Here is a 25680-nt window from a genome sequence, read left to right on the forward strand (position 1 = left end):
TTGCAATTCGCATAGATTTAGTGAACTCTTATTTCAAACATTCATAACTTTCTTATTATTAGTTCGATTTATTTCAAACTGTCGCCATTTTGTTTGTCTTATTTTTCTGCTTTTATACTAATGAAATCATTTCAGGCATGGGATTTCCCCCTCTCCTAACTGAGTCTGACTAAAATACAAGGACTATCTCACATATTATCTTTATCTTATTACATCTCATCAGGTAACGAATTTCTGTTATTTTTGCATTGTGATGTAATTTTTTGTTTGTACTTCAGACAAGGTTAGAGCATTAATTGAATGTTTGTGCAAACATTGAAGGAATAATTTATTTAGAATGGCATCCAAACCACCACCTGTGCTGAGGATCTTTGCTTCAGGGAAAAAATACACGGAAAAGCAAAAAAGAGCCCCCGAAAGTCATAAAAGAGCCCCCCCAAAATTGCATAGAGTTCAATGCAAAACAAAATAAAGAGTCTTATTTTCATGCAAGCAAGCTTGAAAGTAGCCGCCGAAATTTGTAAAGTATTTTTTTCTCTGCTTGGCTTGTGTTTCCTCTTACTTGCGTGCAAGGTATGATCAAGGATGGTTTCAATGAAAGATAGAATTAGGATTAGTTTTGACTTCATTGTGGTGTAAGAGATCATGCCTACCCTTGTTATCTTCAATAAGATGGGTTTTTTCCTCCAGGAAGATAGTTTATAGGAGATAAAATTTGTGTGGACGTTATTTTTTGAGTTAACATAATTTTTTAAGGACTATTTCATGAGTACTTCTTCTTTCCCTTCCAATCCTTTAATGTTGGAAACTATTTACATCAATGTTTATAGTCATTTTGCATCTTTCACAATTTTGTAAGTATCTTTCATGAGGACATGCCCTTGTAAATCCTGCTATAAAACCTGCGCTCTAGTTTCTTTTCTATTCACAACTTAGATCTTAATGCATAACCTTGTCCTTTCTCTGTTAGCAAACCTCTGTCAATATACGGTATCTTTATTATTCTCTTTCATCCCTTTTCTCTCTCATTTTCTATCCCACTCTCTCTCTCTCTCTCTCTCTCTCTCTTTCTCTTTCTTCCTCCCTATATGTACCTTCTAACATACCTGCTTCTCTCTTTCAATTCATCTTTTCTTTCTTTCTCCCTCTCTGTCCCTCTCTGTCTCTCCCAATATATCTGCTTCTCTCTTTCGTTTCTCCCCTCTCTATCTCATCTGCCTACCTTTTGTTGGTGTTATTCTATAAAAGTCTGCATGAAAAATGGCTACTCTGCTGCGTCAATCGTAACTTTTTTTTATGGCATGTTTTGTTATATACAAGCAAGAAGGCTGGGTACATGTAGGAGGTGGGGAATTTGGATGACCGAGATACGTTCCTCATCTCTGCCTTGTTCATAGTCTTACACCAGTAAGCTCTAGCATGCTCAACATTCAGAGTATTGATTCCGTAGGAATGTTGAACACTATTTAACTTTACTTATGAATCATCTGAAAATTTCTTCATCTGTATCGATTCCTTTTCGATTGTTACTTGTTTTTGGTTCCGTCTCTCTTTCAGTGTTTCATGACCTCCAAACTGTCATTTCTATAGAGCATCATCATTTTCCAATCATCATTTAAAAAGATATCTTATTCTATTCTATCCTCCCTCTTATAAATGTCTGTATGGGTCTTACCATCCATGTCAAGATGATGAAGACGCGCCTTGTGTCTCTTTTTGTCATCCTTTTCTTCTCCATTCCAGTACCTAATTCCCATTCTAACTGCCTCTAATATAAAGTACATCTCTAATGGTTGTAAGCAGATTATACTGCTTTTCTTTCATTCGTACATGACTTGTAGATTCATTCAAAAATGATTTAATTCCATCATTCATTACAACCCTCACTAGCCTCCGCCAAACATCTTCAATAGGATCGAGGTAATGAAAAACATGCGTTTAATACCAGAGAATACAGTTTAATCTCCCATTTTTGCTGACATGAATCTAGCGTTTACTAAACAGCGTGGGATGAGTGAAGCACAAAAGCCTATTCAGATGAAGTATTAGCCGGAGCTTTCGGGCAGGTCATCAATTAATAAGGATATCTTGATATAGGAAGAGTTATTGCATACAATATACCACCACAAACCCAGATGTTCAGTCAATCATAGATGTTATATTCAAAGGAACTTGCTTCCTCTCTTAATGCATGACCATGCATTAACTTCTGTGTCATGTACAAAAGTAATTTCATTTTTTGTGCACGTATAATATATCCAGAAGAATTTGATTAAAAAGAAAACAAATACTTGTTCCATATTTTGGATTATTCGGCCAAATGAAACCAGGGAAAAAAATACTTTAAATATTTTGGGGGCTACTTTTCAAGCTTGCTTGCATGAAAATAACACTCTTTAATTTGTTTTGCATTGAACTCTAGGCAAATTTTGGGGGCTCTTTTATGACTTTCGGGGGCTAATTCACCCCGAGCCCCCATTTATTTTTTTCACTGAATGAAACCTGTGATGCCATACTACTGATGCAAGGAGGTGGTTTTGTTCGGCTACAGGTAGAAACTATGGGGCAAATCAACTATAATACTCAAATGATCACTCTCAACAATTATTATAATATTATTAATTTTTGTATTTTACTTCATAATATTATGAAATTCTTGCTGTAATTACATTTCAGATTGTCATTAAAGGGGTAGCATATCATAATGTTAGGGTGGTTTTGATAAAAGCATAAAATAAGAACAGCAGAGCATACTCATGCAGACAGTGTTAGAAATGACCAACTTTCTTGCAGTGTATTAACACCATCTTGATCATTTTGTCCATTGAGAGGGAGGGAGAGAGAGAGAGGTAGAGAGAGATGAAGAGATGGAAATAGAGAGAGAGAGAGATGTAGAGATGAAAAGAGAGAGATATAGAGATAGATGGAGAGCGAGAGAGAGAGAGAGAGAGAGAGAGAGAGAGAGAGAGGGAGAGAGAGAGAGAGATATTAAGAGAGATTAAGAGAGATTAAGAGAGAGAAAGAGAGAGAGAGTTGGAGAGAGATTCAGAGAGAGAGATTAAAAGAGAGATTGAGAGTTGTTGAGAGAGAGAGAGAGAGAGAGAGAGAGATAGAAATAGAGAGAGATGAAGAGATGGAAAGGGAGACATAGAGATAGATATATATATATCTAGATATATATATATATATATATATATATATATATATATATGAAGAGAGATTAAGAGAGAGAGAGAGAGAGAGAGAGAGGGACGGAGAGCTTGACCTTCCAACGAACCTCACAAAATCAAAGCATCTTCCATCCTTGAATGAGCTCATAGAGAGAAGAAAATCAATTAATTTTATTCTTCCAATAAATCCTGATTCGCTTGAGTGCCCTTAGAAGACCCTGTGCCTTCTGCTTAACAATTCTTTAATCTCTCTCTCTCTCTAGAACTGAATACTGTAAGCTGTAATTCTGGATGTATTCTGGTGCTTTTAATAAAAGGAAGTGTTAGTGACCCGATGAGTACTTAGTTGATGGCAGTGACAAGCTAGTGCTTTTATTTATTTATTTATTTATTTATTATTTATTTGACCAATCGGAAAACATACAATGAGTATAACAATCAGATAATACGTAGAAATTTCATAATACATGCAAACAGCTTGAGGAAAGTTGAGAGGAGAGAGAGAGAGAGAGAGAGAGAGAGAGAGAGAGAAGGAAGGATACAATCTGTTGGTCAGGGGTGACAAAAGCAATTGAAATTGCTATTACTCGCAAGCATGTCACCCCCCACAGTCTGCATCCTGGAAAATTAAGAGTAAAGAACAGAATAAGAATTAACAATATGAGATAATAAATATATATCAGGATAAAAATAATTGGAACAATTACCATTATATCCTTGATTACTTTTATTACATTTATTTTGTGATTTTATTTATGTTATTTTCCTTCTCAAAATGATCAGTCATAGATATTCCATCTAGTAAAATATGCATTGCATTTAAGAATATTTCGTGGTTCTGTGTATCATTTTTAATATTGCATATTTTGAAATGAATCCAAAATTGGTTTGATTTTGCTTTATCTTCGGCTTAATCAGCCCTGTGGTTTAGCTGTTTGGTTAAATATGTACAAATTCTTAAATTTATACTTAGTAACTTATCTTAAATGTTTTTCTTATGGTTCTTATTATTGATTGGAATTATGAAGGGAGATATAAACATATAATTCACTTTGTAATTGTCTTCCCATCTGCTTGGTTTTTCCTTTTCGAGGCATCTCACATGCTTTTTGCAGTATTTCAACAAATATATTCTTCATTGCTCTGAGTGTATTGGAAAATCTTTGCAATTAATAGATATATGCATTTGTAGAGAGCTACACATCAAAAGAAACTCCCCCTCCAAGCTTCATTACAATTACATTGCATATAAATACATCACTTCCAAGTACCATTGTTACTTCAGTCGAATGCCTTTTTTTATTGCTCGTCAGATATCATTCTAGAAATGGGATACTTAAATATGCAGCAATAAAGAGGGTAGGATGAGCGGTCCCTGGGTTAAATTCAAGCCAATATCAAGTGCAGAAAATATTCTAGTAATTAACATAGAGGAATGTCATTACGATCGGTGCGGTAATCACGCTGTTAAACCATTCATTTTTATGCGTCTGACTCACCCACTCTGGCGAAGCCCTCTTGTGCGTAAAATTTGTATGCGTGAGTGTGTGATGGTATGATTATCGCATTGTGTGTGTGTGTGTGTGTGTGTGTCGTACACTACCTATCTTAAGATGCGTGTTTGGGTGGCTATTGTGCGACTGTCCCGGGCACAATGGACTTGGCGTCACAATTCGGCGCTTGTTTTCGCCAAGCGTTAGGCTGTGTGCTGTCGTGCGTGCTTCATCAGTTGCCCGGGACGAGGAGGAATAAAATCGAAGGAGGGTTTTCGCGGTAGGTTGACTGACGAAGGCTTAAGCAAGAATTATTTGCGCTTTTGTCAACACTCTCCTCCTCCGCTCTCTCTCTCTCTCTCGCTCTCTCCCTCTCTGTTATTTTTTCCGGATTGGCCATCTATGTAAATGTCTCTGTCTCTGACTCATTCCTTTTTATCATACTTTCGCTCACAATCTCACTCTAACAATTTTCGATTATATTCTGTGTTTTGTTTTGTACTAAGCAATAAATAGCGTGCTTGTGTATAGAGATGTAATTCTCTCTTTCTCTTACTACTTTCCTTTTTTTTACCTGTTCCTATTTAATCTCCTACATCTATCCCCTGTCTCCATATCCTCATCTCAATTGTCCTCTCTCTCTCTCCCTCTCTCTCTCTCTCTCTCTCTTTCACCTCTTCTCTCATATCTCTCCTTCTCTCCTTCTCCTTCTCATCTTTACCACCCTTCTTCTCACTCCTTACACTGTTTCTCTCTTCTATCTTTATCTCCCGTCCCACTCCCTATCTTCTCCTCTCTTCATTCTCTCTCATTCCAATCTATGGTGGTGTTTATCAATCTCTCTCCTTCTCTCTCTGTCTCTGTCTCTTTCTTCCCATCTTTACCACCCCATCTCTCTTCTCCTTCTCACTCCTTATTCTGTTTCTCTCTTTATCTCACGTCCCACTCCCTCTCTCTCGTTCCAATCGATGGTGGTGTATTTCAATCTCTGATGTGGTATCTGACTCATTCTCAACCCATCTTCTCCTCGCGAGTGATAAGCTTTGGTGCCCTCTTACCCACTCCTCCATCTCCCCTCGCTATCCCAGTCTTCATTTTCTTACTCTCTACCCCCCCCCCCAGCACCATACAACTCACAATAGCCCATCTTTAATATTCCTCAACCCCCCCCCCCCCCTTCACACACCCAACCCCCCTTCTCTACTCTTACATACGCTCATTCGTGCACACATCTCCTAGTCCCCCCCCCCCGCCTCCTCCTGTGCTTTTCATGCACGCCCATGTGTACTCACTCAAGCTCCCCCCCCCTACTCTCACACACGCCCATATGCACACACACACATTCTCATCCATCCAGGCATTGTCACACGTCCAATTGTCCTCCACCTTCGTACCATTTCAAACGCCAGCTCCCACCCACCCATACCTCCTCACACGCATGTATACCGGTCCATTCATTGCCAGTGAGTAGCGAGCGAGGAGAAGCGGATTATAAGCATGTATATATACACTATCCTAACAAATTAGCCCGTCATAATTACTGCTAGGCAGGAGCAAGTCCTCAGCATCGTCGTCGCTCCCTCTCTCTCTCTCTCTATCTCTCTGTGATTGTTTATTCAGGAGCTCCATTCTCTTATAGCACGGTAAGAACCTCAGTATTTTTCATATTGCAAGCTTGATTGATAGTCTTGAGGCGGGCAGGCATGCATGCATCGCCCTCGTTGCTGCCCCGGCCCCCTCGCACTGATTCATTCGTTCGTTCATTCATTCATTCACAAAAGTCTGCTTACTGGCTGGCTAACTCACTGTGTGCATGTATTATATCCATCATGGGACCTTACTGTGTTGAGCTCTCATTGCTGCCATAGTTTACTACCAACAGTGAGATGAGCAAAGTAAGAATATTGAATGATGGGGGGGGGGGGGGGAGAGAGAGAGAGAGAGTTAGAGAGAGAGAGATGTAGAGAGAGATGAAGAGAGACTAAGAGAGAGAGAGAGAGGGAGAGATTGAAATAGAGAGAGAGATGAAGAGATGGAAAGAGAGAGATAGAGATGGAGATAGAGAGAGAGAGGGAGATATATATATATATATATATATATATATTAAGAGAGAGAGAGAGAGATGAAGAGATGGAAAGAGATAGAGATGGAGATAGAGAGAGAGATATATGAGAGATATATGAGAGAGAGAGTGTTATCGATAAGTATTTATACCTGAATAAAGGATATCAGTTACATTTTTGTATTTAAGTGCAATTATTTTACTTGATACATTTAGGTGTTCTGTTTTTCCATGATAACATTTTCCTGTTCTTTCTCTATTTTACCCTTTCTGTTTTATATACATGTATTACTCAGTCCTAAAACGATGTGTACATGTATATGTCATCTTGTTTTCATGATGGTTTGAACTAGTATCTCTGAATGGCCAAGTGTGTGATAAAACTGTCCCCATTTAGAACAAGTTCAAAGGCACTGTTCGTACGTCTACAGGTATTAGATGTGCACAATCTGTGCATAATCAGTATCAACATTTTTATGTGACCTGTAGAAAGGACATTTACCACATTCGTTAATGGATTACTTTGTTTTAATGAATCACATGTATAGAACAAGAGGGAGAGAACATTTAATGCTATGAGTACCTAAATGTAGTATGACACATGGGACTTTTTCCAATTTCTTTCATTGGAGCAAAGCTGTGGAATATTTTGCCCATAAATATAAGAGAAGAAAAAACAAGATCATTATTTCGTCAAAATCTCAGAATTAAACTTCTAAGCAGAGATGAATGATAAGGATCAAATAATATGATATTAAGTCAAAATAAATATTAATATGGCTTTGCATACAGTTTTAGAAACTTGGAGAACCAATCTTGACTAGCACTCGTGCTAACTTTTGGTTCTCCCTTTAAAAACATTTTAAGTTTTTAAGTTTAAGAATATCCTTTATTTGAATCACTTATACATTACTATTCTGTGAATTTCAATTTCAGCCACAAATCTCTACGTATTATTAAGTTATAGCTAATTCACAGGTTTGATATGACATGATATATGATTAATTTAATTTGTAAATATGGTTCAACTATAGATATATTTTTTTCTTTATAACTCATGTACATGGATATGTATACAAAATATTAATTTGTAACCCACTTGAATACGCTTGTAACATTGTGTTATGTGGTTAATAAATTCAAATTCAATTCAAATTCAATTCAAATTCAATTCAAATTCAATTCAAATTCAATTCAATTAAGTTCACAAACTGTTTCCTAAAGATATACTGTAGTGAACCAATCAATTTCCCTCTTCAGAACTCTTAGAAATATTTGAATAGTTGTCACAATTTGACGGCACGTTTCTTTTTCTTTTGATGTAGAATACTGTTGAATGGTATCGAATTTGGCAATACGCCAATACCTGGCTATTGTTGTACTGTACTACATGTAATTGTGATGGTATTTGTTTATGCAGGTTCACTTTTGACATATCATGTTGTTTTTTATGATTCTGAGAGAAAAATATAGTGTTGCCAATTTGATAACCCAAAGCTGGTATATTGGGCGCTTTGAATTTCTACTTATAGAGTAGAGTATCGTCATGAAATCTTTACATGCACGTTTTAATTCCTAATCATAAAAATGGTCGGCTGAAAACAATGAGACAATAAAATGGCAGGTGGCTGATTTATTATCCAAACAAATTTGATAACAATACTTGGGATGGATCTAGCTATAGGTCATGTTCACACAGCCCCAAAACCATTTTGAAAAACCAATGTTTTTTAAACGACTATTAACACTACTGGAAAAACCAATAAAAACCACTGGTGTTTTGATAATTCTGTTGGTTTTTTGTGAGTTGTGCGCATGCACCATTTCTTGCTGCCCCAAAAATGAGCACATTAGAATAATCCCTTTATTTGATAATAAATAATAAAGACATTGGGTAATCTACATAGATTGATGAATGTGGAACAGGATATAGTGTCTGGGTGTAGATTATGTCCCTATTAATTAGATCTTACACTAGAACAGGTGCCACAAAATGCTTGGTACTAGAATTTCAACGACGCTTGTTGACACTCGCCTCTTATCTTACCCAGAGTGTCTTAGGTCTTACAGAGATGGTTTATTTCCAGATTTGAGGAAAAATCGGCACATTTCTGGTTTCTTACTCACCGAGAGATTGTGTTTCATATTCCCAGGGTCCCTGTTTTCACCATTCACGAAAAGCACCAGAAATTGAGGTAATCTTGTGGGCCTTGCGAGGCTTGGGAGAGTATTTAGATTGTAAAGTTATGCTAAGCTTGTGAATCCCTGTGTTTGACATCTTAAAATAGACAGTCATCTCAAGAAAGACTTGCCGTGCATTCAGACTATCAACATTCATTGTATACCACAATCTCCGTTTATAAGTTTCGATTTATGCTCCTCCACCTGGTGCTATGCCTGGCAATGTCTCCCAGCTCAGTAATCGGTGTGTTGACTCACCACTCGAAAACTAGAATAACACTCAAATTTGTCTGTCATCTTGGTTTGAAAGTAATCTTTCTAATAGATCTCAATATGTAGTTTATAATAATAATTCCTCAAATTTTTCTTCTATTACACACGGTGTACCACAAGGGTCTATCCTAGGTACTCTACTGTTTTTAATTTACGTTAATGATCTTACACATTCTTCTAAAAACGACATTGTTACTATTATTTGTGACAAGTTCACAAGCACAAATCGGTGCCTTCAACTGCACCTCGATGTTAAATGAAAGTCCCTTCCTCGCGTGGGTTTTCGGCCGCCAAAATAGGGGTGCGCCTTATACACAGGTGCGTCTTATTAACGGAGATTTACGGTAGCTCTATGAGTCTCATATACACGTAGCTATAACATTTTTTCTAGTCTGAATGTTTAATAAATAAATGTATAACCGTACAAAACATTGTATCAGTGAAAACGCCTGTTTGAGCATCATTTCGAATGAAAACTCAATGAAGAATCGGGGTCTTGGTCTAGCCTGAACACTGTATTGTACACAAATTGAATATCTGTGGGGCTTATCGCGAGAATAAAAGGGGGGATGGGAGAAAAATGAGTGAGAGAGAGAGAGAGAAGGAGAGAGGGGGAAAATAGAAAAAGGGATAAAGAATAGAGAGGAAGAAGAAGGAGGGGGAATGGTGAAGTGGAGAGAATGAGAGATAGAGGGGGGGGGGGGGGAGGGTCAGGGGTCGAGCGATATGAAAATCGAAAATTATGAAAATAATCCTCATTGGATTGACCATGATTTTGGAAAGCTGAATGTTTGAGCAAATTTAACCAAAGACAAGACCCTTAAATGGGAACTCCACCCTGATATTAAGTTGGTTTCAATAGAAGCAGAAAAATGAGTGAATGTTTGAGCAAAATCCTATTAAAACGAAGAAAGTTATTAATTTTTTAAATTGCAATCAATCAAACACAAATTGAAAACTCTGTGACATTCATGCGAGGTTCCCTCCCATTTGCTCTGTACTAAACAATTCAGAAATGTCTTTTTTTCCCTGAAGAAAATTTTCATTCGTACATGCACCCTAAATATAATTTTGCAAATATGTTTCTATGTAACCCCTATATGAATCATATCTATACTGTCATCAATAACTAAGAAAATGAAAGCTTACTTGAAATTTCTGTACAGAGCAAATTGGAGAGAACATCACAAGATACGTCACAGTGTTGCCAATTTGCGATCCACTCGTGTCAACTTTAAAAATTCATAACTTTCCTGTTTTTAATTGCATTTTGTTCAAACTTTCACTGACCTCTTCCGCTCATTTTTCTGCTTTTATTAGATCTAACTTAATATCAGGGTGGGCTTGCCCTTTATAGGGACAACTCTTGAGCTCAGTTAACACATGGAGCCGGAGCTTATCGTTCTGAGACACACAACGTGCTAATTGGTTGAATATATGAGCACGCTCTCTGCTGTGACAGAATCGCTTCCTTCCAAACGAACGAGAAGACACCACATGAACGATGAAGGGTTTTAGATCTGTTTTCCAAGGACAACATTATCTCTCTCCTTTCTCTTTCTCTCTCTCTCTCTCTCTTTCCCTCTCTCTCTCTCTGTCTCTCATTTTTTTTCTTACGCTTTCCCTATTTCCCCTCACACACTATCTCTCTCCTCCTCTCTCTATCCTTCTCTCTCCCTCTCTCACTTTTCTCCTACTCTTTTCCCATCTCCTCTCTCACTATCTTTCTCATTTTCTCCCTCCCTCTCTCTCTTTCTCTCCGTCTCTCTTTCTCTGTCTCTCTTTTCTCTTACTTCTCTTTCCCCATCATCTCTCGCTATCTCTCTAGTAATTTTTCTCAGCAGGACTCCTGAACTTTTCAAAGAAAGAAGAGAGGTATAAAAATGCTGATCTGGCTGATTAGGGAGTTAAGAAATGTATCCGATAATTTTTCAAATGTGCGAATTTGCGATGGTTTCTATAGCAACTAACCAACATTGCTGTCAAACAGCGGCACGTGGAGCTCTTCCGCCCCGCGCCATTCACATGACTTGTATTTGATGCACCCCCTCGTTGGTCTGGTTGGGGCAGATTCTAAGATGAGCATCCAAACACATTTCACTTTGAGACAGATTTGATTGAACTCTTCTTGAATTCTCCCGCCGTCGTTTTGATGTTGTTGATGATAACGTAATTGATTTAATTATCAGCATCATCACCAGCAACAGATTTAGGGACTCATTTCTAAAAGATGAAATTCCCTTTCTGTGTGTGTGGGGGTAAAGAATTATACCCCAGATGTGGAGCAAGGCCAATCTCTCGTATTTTTGGAAAATGCTCTAATTTGGAGTCTTTTCTTGGTGGGAACGATAAGGTGATTTCATTCTTCAGTTTGTCACCGATGTGTCAGTGATTGGATTCAATGCTATTTCAGATATCCGCCTAAGCCTCACATATTACTATTATCAGCAATGATTTTTCAAAAACTTTTCACTTTCTACTGCTTTGGAGCAGAATTGATGTATATGAAAGATTTATTCTTTGTATTATTAATTGCATAATTGTACATACACATAAAATGAACGAGGTCATCAAATTCTTATATGTTGTTTTAAAAAATTAAAAAAATTAACAAAAAATACATTTTTTAAACAGAGAGCTAATGGGGGCTTTGGAATGCGAGAAGGGCATTAAATCATATAAATGATACAACAAACATTCTCTTATTCAGTGGTTTTTACTTGGGTATTCTAGTAAAATTTAAACCCAACACAAGGCGTAGGCATTTGATCAAACTTGGGTTTCACAAAGTTCAAGTTTTCCTCTTGTTGAACAAAGTTGTAGACCCGCTTTGCTCTCTGTTTCTGTAAACTTCTTTGGAGCCCTGTTTGACAAGCAGAGGGTAGCTACTGTCAAGTATACCGGTATCTATTCTAGGGGGTCCTTTTATAGGGTCAGGAGGGGGTGGAAATGATGGAATTAAAACAAGAGGAATGGGATAATGAACCAACCCGGGCTACTAGATAGTGGGATAATGAATTAAGTCCTCTAGTCTTGCCCCCAGACATAGACTGCTGCTTTTATCAATAACAGCACACTTGGGGGTCAATTCAGGGGTCAAGTTGCTTCTCTACATTTGTACTTACTCACAAAAGGCCTGTTTTCACTAGCTCGAGATTGCCAAATATCCCGCTATTTGAACTATCCCGATCGCAAATGTCCAGCTAATTTGCTTCTTCATCAGACAGAAGTTGCAATTAGTGGGATATTTGGTTGGGATTGTCATCCCAAGATATCTTGGGATAATTTGCAAAATATCCCACTATTTGGCAAAATATCCAGCTATTTGTCCGGTGCGTCTTCACCAGACCGAAGACTCGCACTATGCGCGAACACTGAGCAAAATATCTCGAGCTAATTTCTCAAGGTCGAGTTTCCAGTTTCGAGGTCGAATCTCGAGCTGATGAGGACGCGATTTGGAACTTCTGGATTATTTCCCGAATCAGAAATAGCGTGCTATTTGGCAATCTCGAGATGATGAAGACGCGCCTAGTAAGAGGTGTCCAAGTCAAGCAGTTGAAACACTGAACTAGACATGTGAAGGTCGAGGGTTTTAGCCTGGCTCGGTACAATCGTTATTTGGCAAGACCTTAATCTACATTTGCCACTCTCCACCCAGGTATTCAATGTTTAGTTTCTTTTTGTTTGATGATTTGTTTCACTTGAATGCTATAAAGCAAGCAGTGAATAAAATACACGGGGGCTCGGGGCGAAGTAGCCCCCAAAATGCTCAAAAGAGCCCCCGAAAGTCATAAAAGAGCCCCAACAAATTTGCATAGAGTTAAATGCAAAACAAAGAGTGTTATTTTCATGCAAGCAAGCTTAAAAGTAGCCCCCAAAATTTGTTAAGTATTTTTTCCCCTGTAAGCAAGCATGTGTCTGCTTGTAAGTAAACAACCAGCAATCAATGTGTGTACTAGTAGGAGAGAATTCCTTCTTATGATCACCAAAAGCAGTAGCCTTAGAGCCGGGGTAATTTTGGAGTACCTTGGGGACATGAGCGCTTTGAAAATATCCATTTTATATCGTTATTATTAGACAGAAAATAGAGAATATGAATCTTTACCAAACAATAAAATACAAAGTTTCTTCAAAGTGCATCACGCCTTATTGTTAAGGTGTCATGGTCCAGTGGTTTTAAATTTTGACTCAAGATGTGAAAGCTCTTGGTCCAAGCCTTGGCACAGCACTTGTGTCCTTAAACAAGGCATTTTATCTAGGGTAATAAAGTCCAAAGCTCTTTGGAAGTGCGTAGAGATGTTATTTCATAATGTATTATGCGCTATACAAGAAGTGAACTATTATTATTATTATTATATTTTAAAAAAATGTCTTGTGATTCCTTATTAAATCTTATACAAAATCATATACTTTAACGCATACATACAATTAAAAGAAAAAGCCTTGAGGGAAATCTAGTGGTCTATTTGTGTGCAAACAATGTGTGGCAAAGACCGGTAGCCGTTCAATTTTCCGCTAATGGGCGACAATTACATTAGCAGTGTAGGCATGGGTAAAAATGGTCACCGTTACATTTTGTTTCCTGTAGGTGCACTAAGTGTGCCAACTACAAAGAGCGGGCATTTTTTTTATCTATCTATCTATTAGGGTGTTCTCATATACTCTGTAGGCCTATATGTTAATATATATCAGGGTTATGTTGGTTTGGACATGTGTATGGAGATAAAGAAGAGGGAAAGGAGAAGAAAAGTAAATAAGAGAGAGAGAGAGAGAGAGAGGGTGAAAGAGAAAGAGAGAGAGAGAGAGAGAGAGGGTGAAAGAGAAAGAGAGAGAGAGAGAGAGAGAGAGGGTGAAAGAGAAAGAGAAAGAGAGAGAGAGAGAGAGAGAGAGAGAGGGTGAAAGAGAAAGGGAGAGAGAGAGAGAGAGAGAGAGGGTGAAAGAGAAAGAGAGGGGGTGGTGTGGGTTGCACTGACACAGGTTGTTAACCTATTAACAATATAAATTTGTTATTATTACTATTTTTTAAATATTTTGAGACTTATTGTAAGGAAAACATTTGTAATGATGGAATAACTTTATAAGTGTTATGTGGGTTTGGACATTATTGAGGAAATAGCAAGAGGAAAATGAGATGAAAAATAGTAAATTATCAAAATATAAGTGCTTTGATAATACTATTTTATAATTTAAGGAAAACATATCTAATGATTAGGAAGCAACTTTTAGTACCAGGAAACTTCTAATGTCAGTGAACTTTCAACAAGAATTTATCACCTTACAACCGTTCTAGAACTACAATTATTAGCTTACTGGTATATGCACTTTATTTTTGGGGAAAATGCACCATCAAATATTTGAAATGATGCAAATACCACTTTAAAGCAGATGTAAATAAACAAACGACAAATAATAATTAAAACAAAGGATGTGTTTACTGATCTATGTCAGACCACAAAGAGTAGGAATGCCACAATGCACCTGTTATAAAGTGTTAAAGACAATGAAGCACTAATTAGATTTGCTAATTTACTTTGTCAGCAGTTTGCATAACATTGTCATAATGGTCGTTAATTGCTCATGAAATGCTTAATTATCTAAAAGCATGTGAGGTAACGTCCATTGAGGAAATATAGTTTTGAGAATTGGAAGAATGAGGATTAGAACAAAATATTGTTATGTAATATGTCTGGTCAATATCTTGTGGTGATGTCTGTAATATAAACAGTTTACATATAGATTTTAAAGATAAACTCCAGTACTGGTAAAAAAAAAAAAAAAAAAAATTCACAGAATCAAACGAAACTTACACTGAATGTTCAAGATTACAAATAAATGACCTGTGCCAAACAATTTTGGAAGAAAATGTATACTGGCTGAGTAATGAGCATAGAAAGACAAGGAAATCAAGGTAGTACTAGCCCCGACACCATGTGTGTTGTCCCATATATAGCTTTCTATGTGAGTGCTTGTTACTTTACCAAGACTCGGTCAAATTTATTATGATTTTGATGACTCCAGAACCTTGCAGTGCACACCAATACTTACATGCTACATGATCAACTGTTTCTGATCCTTTCACACGTTTTCTTTCACAATGCAATCGCATTACCAGTACTAAAGTTTATCTTTAATGTAGATTCTTTGAAAAGAAGTTGCACATAGAGAATATGAACAAAGCAATACATGTCTTGCTTTAAAACAATAGTCATAGGCAATATATTTTAAAAAAAATCTTGTCCTATAAAAAAAATATATTGCCTATGACAATTGTTATCAAGCAAGACATGTATTGCTTTTTTCATATTCTCTATGTGCAACTTCTTTTCAAAGAATCTACATTAAAATCTATATGTAAACTGTTTATATGAAGATAGATATGCCTTTTTTCATTTTGCATGTGTATTATCAAAAATATTATCATCATCATTATCATAATTTTGTTTCTTATTTTAAAACTTTTATTTATCAAGTTTCATTATCATAATTAATCACAATGTAGCCCATTAATATGGGCTTCTTTGATATCATTGCTCATTAGAAATTTCTGCATACTGTTTTATATTAAAAACGCTAACTATAAATTTTCAAAGATACCATACGACTGTAAGTGTAAGTGTCTGTTTTAAATACACTGTATGTTTGACAGTTCCGATAAGGACAATGGTGTCACTTGTAACACAATACATACACACACATCTAGTTTGATTTTCCAGTGCATTTGTACTGCGATGAATAGTTGAACCAATGTAATGGTCTCATGGTATTGTCTTCTTTAATTTGGTCAGAAAGAGTTGAAAAGTTGCCATTAATCCTTAACAATGCTATGTATTCTGAGTGTCTTGGCTCGTTGCCTTGATCCTGTATGAAGGGGATTTAGGTCAAAGGTCATTTATTGAGCAGAGGAGAGGAGAGGAAAGAGAATAGGGGAAAATAGACAATACTTGTTAATAAAAAATGATAAATGCAAAATTCATGCACAGTGTTATTAGTAAATATCAAATGTTAGTGTTATTCATGGGAACCTATAATCTACAAGCTGAGCTTTTTAATAGGTTCCTCACATTTCACCCTGTATAACCTTCTATTCAATACAATTAATTTCGACGTCTTTTCAATGAATTGATTATATAATGTGACACTTTTAGTATATTTCACATTATGTTATAATTTTGTCAATTTTGTGGAGTTCTTTTTTGTGAAATGTGAAACAATGAACTTGAAATAGCTCAAACTTGGGACTTTATAGTGAAGATTTGACAGGACTGATTTGACAGGGAAAACAGAAGCTAATATACAATAGAGCTGTTTAACCCGCTGACTCCTGAATTCTCTGATCCCCATGGGCTTCATACATGGAACACCCGGTACCAGTAGGCGAGTGGTTAATAGTGTTTTAAACTTGATTTTACCAATTATTCTAAATGGAAAAATCGGCAATCGGTAGAAAATTGTTGGTTTTAGTTCCTTTTTTTATATTCATCGATTGCAGCCCAAGGTACCATAGATATTGATTTCTAGAACTTTTCTAAATCAGGGTTCATTCAACAAGAAGGAGGAGGGATTTTCTTTGCTGTTTATTAAAAATGTAAAGAAAAAGTCAAGATTTGTAAAGTAAAAGATAAAGGCGAGTTCTGGTAATGCGATTGAATCGTGAAAAAAAAGGTGTGGAATGGATCAGAAAAAGTTGATCATGTAGCATGTAAGTATTGGTGTGCACTGCAAAGTTCTGGAGTCATCAAAATCAAAACATATTTGGCCCAGTCTTGGTAAAGTAACAAACACTGTACACAGAAAGATGTACATGGGACTACACAAATGGTGTCGGGGCTAGCTTACCTTGATTTCCTTATCTTCCTATGCTCATCACTCAGCCAGTATAAATTTTTTTCAAAAATTGTTTTGCCCACGACATTTATTTGTAATCTTGAACATTCAGTGTAAGTTTTGTTTGATTCTGTGAGAATTCATTTTCTTTTTTTACCAGAACTCAAGTTTATCTTTAAGAGCTTACTACAACTGTCAAGCTTGATTGGAGATCGACCAATCATAGCAGTCCTTTGATTGTGCCCTTCACACCCGGGATGCTCAATTAGCCAATCAAACGAGCTCTCAAGATCGCACCAAGAGATGGACCGAAAGGATGCCGTTCGAAGATCACTTAATTAATTTCATTCATTACCGTGTTTATCTTGTTACCACAACATCCCTTTCTTGCTTTCCTGCTCTTGGATTTAGTGTGTCTTCTTCTTTAATTTTAGAACTTTAGAAGGATGTAGAATTAGTGAGTTTACCTATCGCAGCGTGAGACTTGCAAGTAAAATAAACGACAACCTTTAGATCTTCCTGTAGAGTCCTTGATAGGAATATTTCTTATCTAGATACAGCATGGCACCAGGAAAGTACCCACCCCTCTTTCCTTTTATCACTTTCAAAGTAAAATACAAGTTCTTCTTTAATACTCAAAGACAATTTACAGTATTACTTGATTTGTTCAGAGGAGCCGTTTTGGGGATATTTGTAGAAAAAATGTGATTTTCTCTGTGCTGATTTGTGTATTTATTGCATTTTTTTAAAGCTCATTTTGAGTTTCAAGATTTCCATGTAGCTTTTCGCTTTTTTGATGTTTGTTTTGATCTTTTTGTGTTTCTAACCTGGTGCAATGTTGGTAAGGGTGCTCAGTCGTCCATGCTCCGTAGTCTTCCCAGTCCATTCTTTATGACTTGAGAAATATCTGTGATTGATCTGCTCAATATTGTGGGGGAAATCACAATTTTATCCATTTCCATTTGTCCTAGTTTTAGAGATCACGAAACCGTAAGAGAATGCTTTTGTTTTCTCCTAAGAGCAGAAGACCATCAAAACAAAAGATTAAACAATTAGTCAGTTTCCAGCTATTCTTGCTTTGAATCTCAATGAGATGACCCCCTATGCCCCCTTCCCCTTCCTCCCTTTCACCCACTCCCCTACTACCCCCATGGTTCTATTAGCCCCGCCCCCAAACCTCATTTACCCCCCTGTAGAACAGGTGCGTAGTGGTGCAGGGGCGATTGATCCGCCCCTCACCCGGCTCTTCCTCCCTCCGCACGTTGCTCAAGCCGAGCCGTCAGTGTAAAGGAAGGAGCGTTAAATACAAATACTCGCAGGTCTTGTCATTCTCATCCGACATAGGCCTAGCTAGTGGCAGGGAGCCAACTCACACTCTCTTAATTAGATCCTCTCTCTCTCTCTATCATTCTACTCGTACCTCTCTCTCGCTCTCTCTCACGTGCTCACCGACTCGACGTTAACGCATTGGAACGATCGCTCACGCTTTTCCTTAAGTGCCCGCGACGGAGTGCCATGCATTGTTCCAAAATCCTAACTTGGATCTGTAACTGCATTGTTTAGCGCCGGGGTTTGTGGCGACGACGACTCACTACGCCGCTGCTGACTGGAATTTGGATTTTATTTACTTGCCGTGTGGCATTTGTTAATTTGACAAGCACTGGATGGTTGGACAATCTTATACTCTCATGGAGATGCCCCATTTTGTGATTTCAGTGTATTTGTGATTTCTTTTAAAGGTAAAAGCTGAAGTATATTATTGATGAAGATGCCTTCTTGATACCTGTTTTTTGTTTACCGGTAATATACTTTCTACGGTACCTTACTTTTATATCATGGATTACAGATTTGTGTTTAATATTTGAGCGACAAGGACATCGCCTATTCTTGTTCTTCTTGGGGAATACTAAAAGATACTTATATCTTCACCTCCTCACATATAGGCCTACGTGTCTCTGTCCACCTTATCTGCTGCTATTAAAAGTTCACTTCACGGACTAAATCTTACTCTCAAGACTGTTTTTAGCCATACTTTCACTGACATACTACATACTGTACATCATCATCAGTTGTGTAGGTATAAAATTGTAGCCATATTTGTTTTAATCTTTTGTTAGGGTAGTGATATTAGAAAGTGATTAATTATCTCCATGGGCCATTAGATGAAATTATATCCAACTAAATTGGTGAATACCCTTTGCTTGATTTTGGCAATTTAGCATGCATTATTATCATCTTAATATTTTTCCTTGTTGCAACAAACAAATCTGCTAACGTCTTAGTGAATATAGAAAAACAACTGTATCCTCTATTACAGCGTTTTTCATTAGGTTCATTAGGTGGGGATATTTATCAGATGTTCTTTCCTAACTCTCGTTAGTCATTTGTGATTTTTTGTGTGTGCTTCATACACAATTTGAGCTTTGCATTTTGTCATCAACAGTTACCAAAGGGTATTTCGTTTTTAGATATTACAATATTATTATTTCATGCAATTTTATCTTTCTCATTTATTCTAATTTGGAATGAATATCATATTTTTCATGACAAACATGAAAAATCATGTAGATGAATAATTGTTTAAAGTCAAATTATATCTTTCTCATTTATTTTACTTTGGAATGAATATCATATTTTTCATGACAAACATGAAAATTCATGTAGATAAATAATTGTTCAAAGTCATGTATAAAGGAGTTTAATGTGAACTATGTTTTGAACAGAGTTTATTAATTGTTGTGAATTGTTTTGTGATGACAGATAAGTGAAGGACAGTACACATTGTTTTCTTCAAATAATCTGGCTTGCGCTGATCCATTCAAATCCATTATTTGTTTAATGAAGGGCCAAGCATTGTTTCACAAGCTCTCTAGACAATACACAGCAGTAGAACATAGAACAAAAATATCATTGTTGTATATCACGTCATATCTCAATTAGAATTTTCTCCTGGAAACTTGAATCCAGAAATTCAATATTCCAGGCTCACTTTGTGACAGTGCCCACCCTACACATGTCATATACATGTACAACCATGAGTCATGAGTACAAATAATGACACTTTGAAACAAAATATTTGGTTCAGAGAAAAGTATGTGCCAGTATATGTTTCCAACCAATTTGATATTTTCAGACAGTGTGTTACACAAGAATCCTATAGGGAAAAAAGTCTCCATTATAAAGATATTTTTTTAATATTTATGACCATTTTTGCCTTTTTGTTTACCAAATATATCATTTAAAAGGGACAAAAGAAGAGTACCGGTATATGTTTCCAACCAATTTGATATTTTCAGACAGTGTGTTACACAAGAATCCTATAGGGAAAAAAATCTCCATTATAAAGATATTTTTTAAAATATTTATGGCCATTTTTGCCTTTTTGTTTACCAAATATATCATTTAAAAGGAAAAAAAAATTCAATTCTAAGCATAACAGATACAATTTGGCCTGAAAGTCCTTGCTGCTTCTCTTGAAGAATTCATGCAAAGGTTTAAGCTCTTTTATTTGCATGTAAATTGTGAACTAGTTTCTTTAAAGAAGAAAAACAGAAAATGTATGTTGCTTTATGAGAAGAATCATAATTAAGTCTTGATTTTTTTCTTACACAAAGTTTTAAGAATTATGCAGTTATACCAAAAGTGACTTTTGGTGTTGAAATAATTAGGATATATACTGATTTTACCTAATTGAACATTATCTCTCAGACAAAAAGATAACATTGGAAAAAAATAACTTCAATAATGAAGAGGGTTACATCTACTATAATGTATAATTGAAATATTCTTTCATTATAAACATATTTACAGAAGTGTTGTGTTTCTCCAACACCTCACTTGTATGCAGATAAAAAGCATGTCATGTTAAAGATACTATGTCCCTTTTGCAGCCAACCTCAAATGCTGTAGAACTTTGCAGGAATTATGAATATGTCATGTATGTCCTATCTGTGAAATTTAAACGTTAGCAGTGTCTGAATATTCAAATTATGCAAGGAAACCCGTTTACTTGCTAGACTTCACTGTCAGACACTATTGCGTGACTGACTGGCCTTTTTTCTTCTTTGGTAATAACATACATGAAAAGAGTTGTAAAAGGTACATGAGCATTTGTCTACATCAATAACTCACTTCTTGTAATGGCCAAAATTAAACTGATTGAATCTTTGCGCAGCCTAAAACGTACAACTATGCGGTACAATGGTCTGAAAATCAAGACTATTACTTATTGACTCTATAGCTCCTAAGTCGATTTGACAACTAATATTCGTTATTTCCAACTTAAAGACATTTTCAAGCCCCGCTTTTTAAAGGGGAGTTCTAAATTAGTATCATCTTTCAATTGCTGTTAGAAGTTAACCTTTTCATTTTTTGGGCCTGCAAATGGGACATAGTACCTTTAATATGTTGAAAAATAGGGGTTTAAATGCTTTTGATCGAATAGTATATTGACTTCACTTGGAAGATATGCTGGTGCTTTAGAAAGTAATTTTCATTCTGTTTGGGTTGCTTCTTATTTTATGCATTGTCAATTCTTTTGACATTAAATGAGTTTTTATAATAAATTTATCAACACCATGGAAGCCTTCAAAGAGTATGATAACTTTATCGGTTAAAAAATGAAACGAAAATAAGATATTTTCTAAATGAGCTGTTCTTTTGAAGTATGCCGACACACCTAACCATAGATGTCTGATCTAATAGACTTATTTGTTTCTTGTCAAATCTTTGTTTGTAAGTGTCATTGTTCTTTGATATTTAATTTCTAAAAATCATGCTAAAATCATTTCCTTATCCTGAATTTTGAAGCTTAAATGACTAAAAACGTTCAAAATGTCCACAGATTGGTTCAAACAAACTCTCTAGATAGAACAAACTTGTGTAAGGCCCTTATAAAAATGCCAAAGTTCGTAGAAATTGGCTATTAAATATGTGAGAAAATGTTATATTTTTTTTTCTTAATTTGGATTATCTTTTTAATTCAATATACACTTTGATTATAATTTCATTTGCACTCTGATTAACTTTGACTTAAATTACATTTGTGATTAACCAAATTTGTATAGATATATATGGCTACCGGTAATCTTCACACACACACACAAGTTCTCATAAAGTATATCACAAAATTCATTCCAATTTTTCTGTCAGAGCCTATGCCCATATTATTTTCCAGGATAATTAGTTGAGATTTCCTCCCATGATCCAACAAAAGTTTGAGACTACCGGTGAGTTGGATTCCCCCGAAACTTTTGGCCGTCTTCCCAGTTAATGCAAGCAGACAGCTAAACAACACAATACAAACTGGCTTGGAGGCGATCGTTACATAGGATATCCACGTGGATGAAATAATTTACTCTTTAAAGCTCTTTCCAATCTGTCGGGGGTTTGTTGTTTTATTGTTGTTCCTCGGCTTTGCTGTAAGCCAGACAAATGTTCTTACTTTTGTGTGCGTGATAAAGCTCAGAAGGGATTAGCATTCTTTCTCGTACAACTACAGGTCAGATATGACAGGAGTTGAATGGACTCTAGTATAGCATTGAGGGAGCTGCACGTATTGTCATGAGTTGCTTATTTTTTAGCTCTTATAAAGGAGGCGTGATGGCTCAGTGGTAGAGCAGTGGTCTTATAACAGGGAGGTCCTAGGTTTGAGAAACAAGTCAATGCACTAGTTCAAAGTTAATTGATTTTGATACAAATAATTCACTTACTATGACGTTTCTTTCTGGAATTGTTTCATATATATATATAAGTTTCTTTTCATTTTTTTCTCTATATTTTTTTAAATCGACCCTTAAACTGCTCTGTCTCCTCTCCAGATATTACTAGCCTAATGTTTCTGATTTCAAAGGTTTGATTCATTTCTTATCCCTTCCTTTCTTTGACAGATGTTCTGAATAACTGATAAAACATAAGGGCCAGTACTGCGAAGTGAAAAGGACATTGAACGAAAGATGGGTTCAGAGATGAGAGATAGTGTTGTGACAGCAGCAAGTCCAGTCCACATCAAGAAGGAGCCCTGTGACCCTTCAGAGGAAGCTATGGACTGCGAGGAAGGTCAAAGGTTAAAGATTGTTGAAGATGGACAGAGAGAGGAGAAAGAAGATGAGGGGAGCCAAAGGTCACCAAGGGTCGGTGTCTTAGACCTTGCTGAACGTAAACCAGAGCAGATGATAACGCTGAAGCAGCATCTCATGATAGGACGGACGGCTCTACATCGGGAAAGCGCCCTGGAAGAGGTCGCGCAGAGGTCAGGGAGCAAGTCAGGGTCATGTGGTGATGACACGCAGAGCAGGGAAGACGCAATGAGGGATGACCTGAATGAGCGATTACAGCAGGAAGCAACGCACAATGGCCACGCTGAGGATGAGGAAGTGGGGAGGACAAGTCGGGAACAGGACCTGGAAGACACTCTGGCAGTCAAGGACCAGAAGCTGGAGCAGTTGGTAGGCCAGTTGGGAACTTTAAGGGAACAACTCTTAGCACAGCAAGCAGAGGCAGCGGCGCTTCAACGCAGTCAGGTCCAGAGACAACAACGACAGATGGAACTTCAGCGTATGCAGCAAGACATGTTACAACGACAACAGCAGCAACTCATGGAACAACACCACAAAATTAACATTCTCATGCAGGTACGCAATCTGGTGAAACATCCATTCATGCTCTAAACATCTCCTCTGATCATGATTAGCCAGTATGATAGGGTAATACAATGGAATGAAAATTGGGTTGTATTAACAAATGACTTTTACTGATTTTCATTTGTCATTTTAACTTTTAGTAGATACCCATTCCAATCCAATACAATTTAAAAAGGATTACATATATAGTTCCATTTCCTTGGCAATTACAAAGGGTCTCAAAAATTGCTCCCTTATACTTGAACATCATGAGATAGCTCTATAATACCATATGAGCTAATACAAACCACATTCTTGAGCAAATTATAGGGATTTACCACAAATCAATGTATCTACCTATTATTTACTAGTTTATCTAAACTACGCTTCCATCGAGAACTCTTTAAAGACATCATCTTTGAGTTTTCTAGAAGTAGTCCACAGATGCCTTTGACCAGCAACGGAGGCCTTCAAACAGTAGGCCATTACTTATATACTTTGACAGAGTTAATGTCATTCTGGCTCTCAACAGATGGTATTGTCCTTGCAATCAAATCATAATTGCAATCAAATCACAATTGCTATCAAATCGTAATTGCAATTAAATCATAATTGCAATCAAATCACAATTGCAATCAAATCATAATTGCATTCAAATCATAATTGCAATCAAATCATAATTGCAATCAAATCATAATTGCAATCATATCATAATTACAATCAAATCATAATTGCAATCAAATCATAATTGCAATCAAATCATAATTGCAATCATATCATAATTGCAATCAAATGATAATTGCAATCAAATCATAATTGCAATCAAATCGTAATTGCAATCAAATCATAATTGCATTCAAATCATAATTGCAATCAAATCGTAATTGCATTCAAATCGTCATTGCAATCAAATCATAATTGCATTCAAATCATAATTGCAATCAAATTTTAATTGCATTCCCTTGATTGTTTGATCCTTCCAAGAGCATATAACAAGATTTGTTTTCCTCTTGCAGGCTTTACAGCAGCAGCAGCAGCAGCAGCCTGCTTCCCCTTCCCCCTCGTCAGCCGCAGCAGCAGCAGCTGCAGCTGGTGGCGGCTTTGTTCGTCTCATCCCAGTCTACCCTACAGACTACGTCAGACCACCTGCCCCAATCCTTGTCACTAGCCCCAACGGTCACAACGCTGCGTTGGGCCTTGCATCTCAAGCCAATGGCAAACAGATCCCTTCACCGACTACCCCTCTGGGCCAGGCTAAACTTGCCACGTCACCCGTCGGCTCAGGGCACATCCCTGCTGTCTCACCAATGACAGGTAGCCCTAAAGGTCTCCTGACGATACCACATGCTTCCTTCCCTCCGACCGGCTTCCCGACCATGCCACGAGGGAGCCCTACCGGTATGCAGGCCTACCACGAGATGACGCCAGACCAACCTCTTAATCTGTCGCAGAAAGGATCATCATCGGATTCTTATAGGTCTGATGGGTCTCCCATTGGCTCACCACTTACACCACCACCAACTCAGGTTTGTCTTTAAGGCCCAGGGCCCTGTTTCATCAAACTTGTGATCAATATAACAAATGCCAAACTTGTATGACAAATGTGCTCTCAGCCAATCAAATGCAATGATTTCAGTAGCTTATAACAGTAGCTTGTAACTTGTTATTGATATCAAGTTTGCTCTCAGCCAATCAGATGCCATGATTTTAGTAGCTTATAACAGTAGCTTGTAACTTGTTATTGATATCAAGTTTGCTCTCAGCCAATCAGATGCCATGATTTTAGTAGCTTATAACAGTAGCTTGTAACTTGTTATTGATATCAAGTTTGCTCTCAGCCAATCAGATGCCATGATTTTAGTAGCTTATAACAGTAGCTTGTAACTTGTTATTGATATCAAGTTTGCTCTCAGCCAATCAGATGCCTGATTTCAGTAGCTTATAACAGTAGCTTGTAACTTGTTATTGATATCAAGTTTGCTCTCAGCCAATCAGATGCCTGATTTCAGTAGCTTATAACAGTAGCTTGTAACTTGTTATTGATATCAAGTTTTGTG

At 36.9% G+C, this 25680-nt stretch overlaps 1 protein-coding gene across 5 annotated transcripts in view; it reads left to right on the forward strand.

Moving 5' to 3' along the window:
- soxd1 (transcription factor SoxD1) overlaps positions 1-25680 on the forward strand; it is a 113439-nt gene that overhangs the window by 63628 nt on the left and 24131 nt on the right. For 3 of the 5 annotated variants that reach the window (XM_030988764.1, XM_030988767.1, XM_030988763.1), the window contains exons 5-6: positions 22892-23635; positions 24640-25149. In XM_030988764.1, coding sequence (XP_030844624.1) covers positions 22958-23635; positions 24640-25149 — 1188 coding nt within the window. In that variant the 5' untranslated portion in view covers positions 22892-22957. 5 annotated transcript variants of the gene reach the window in all.

The sequence above is a fragment of the Strongylocentrotus purpuratus genome, unplaced genomic scaffold, assembly GCF_000002235.5.
Source record: "Strongylocentrotus purpuratus isolate Spur 01 unplaced genomic scaffold, Spur_5.0 spur5_scaffold_18, whole genome shotgun sequence".
NCBI lineage: Eukaryota > Metazoa > Echinodermata > Echinoidea > Camarodonta > Strongylocentrotidae > Strongylocentrotus > Strongylocentrotus purpuratus.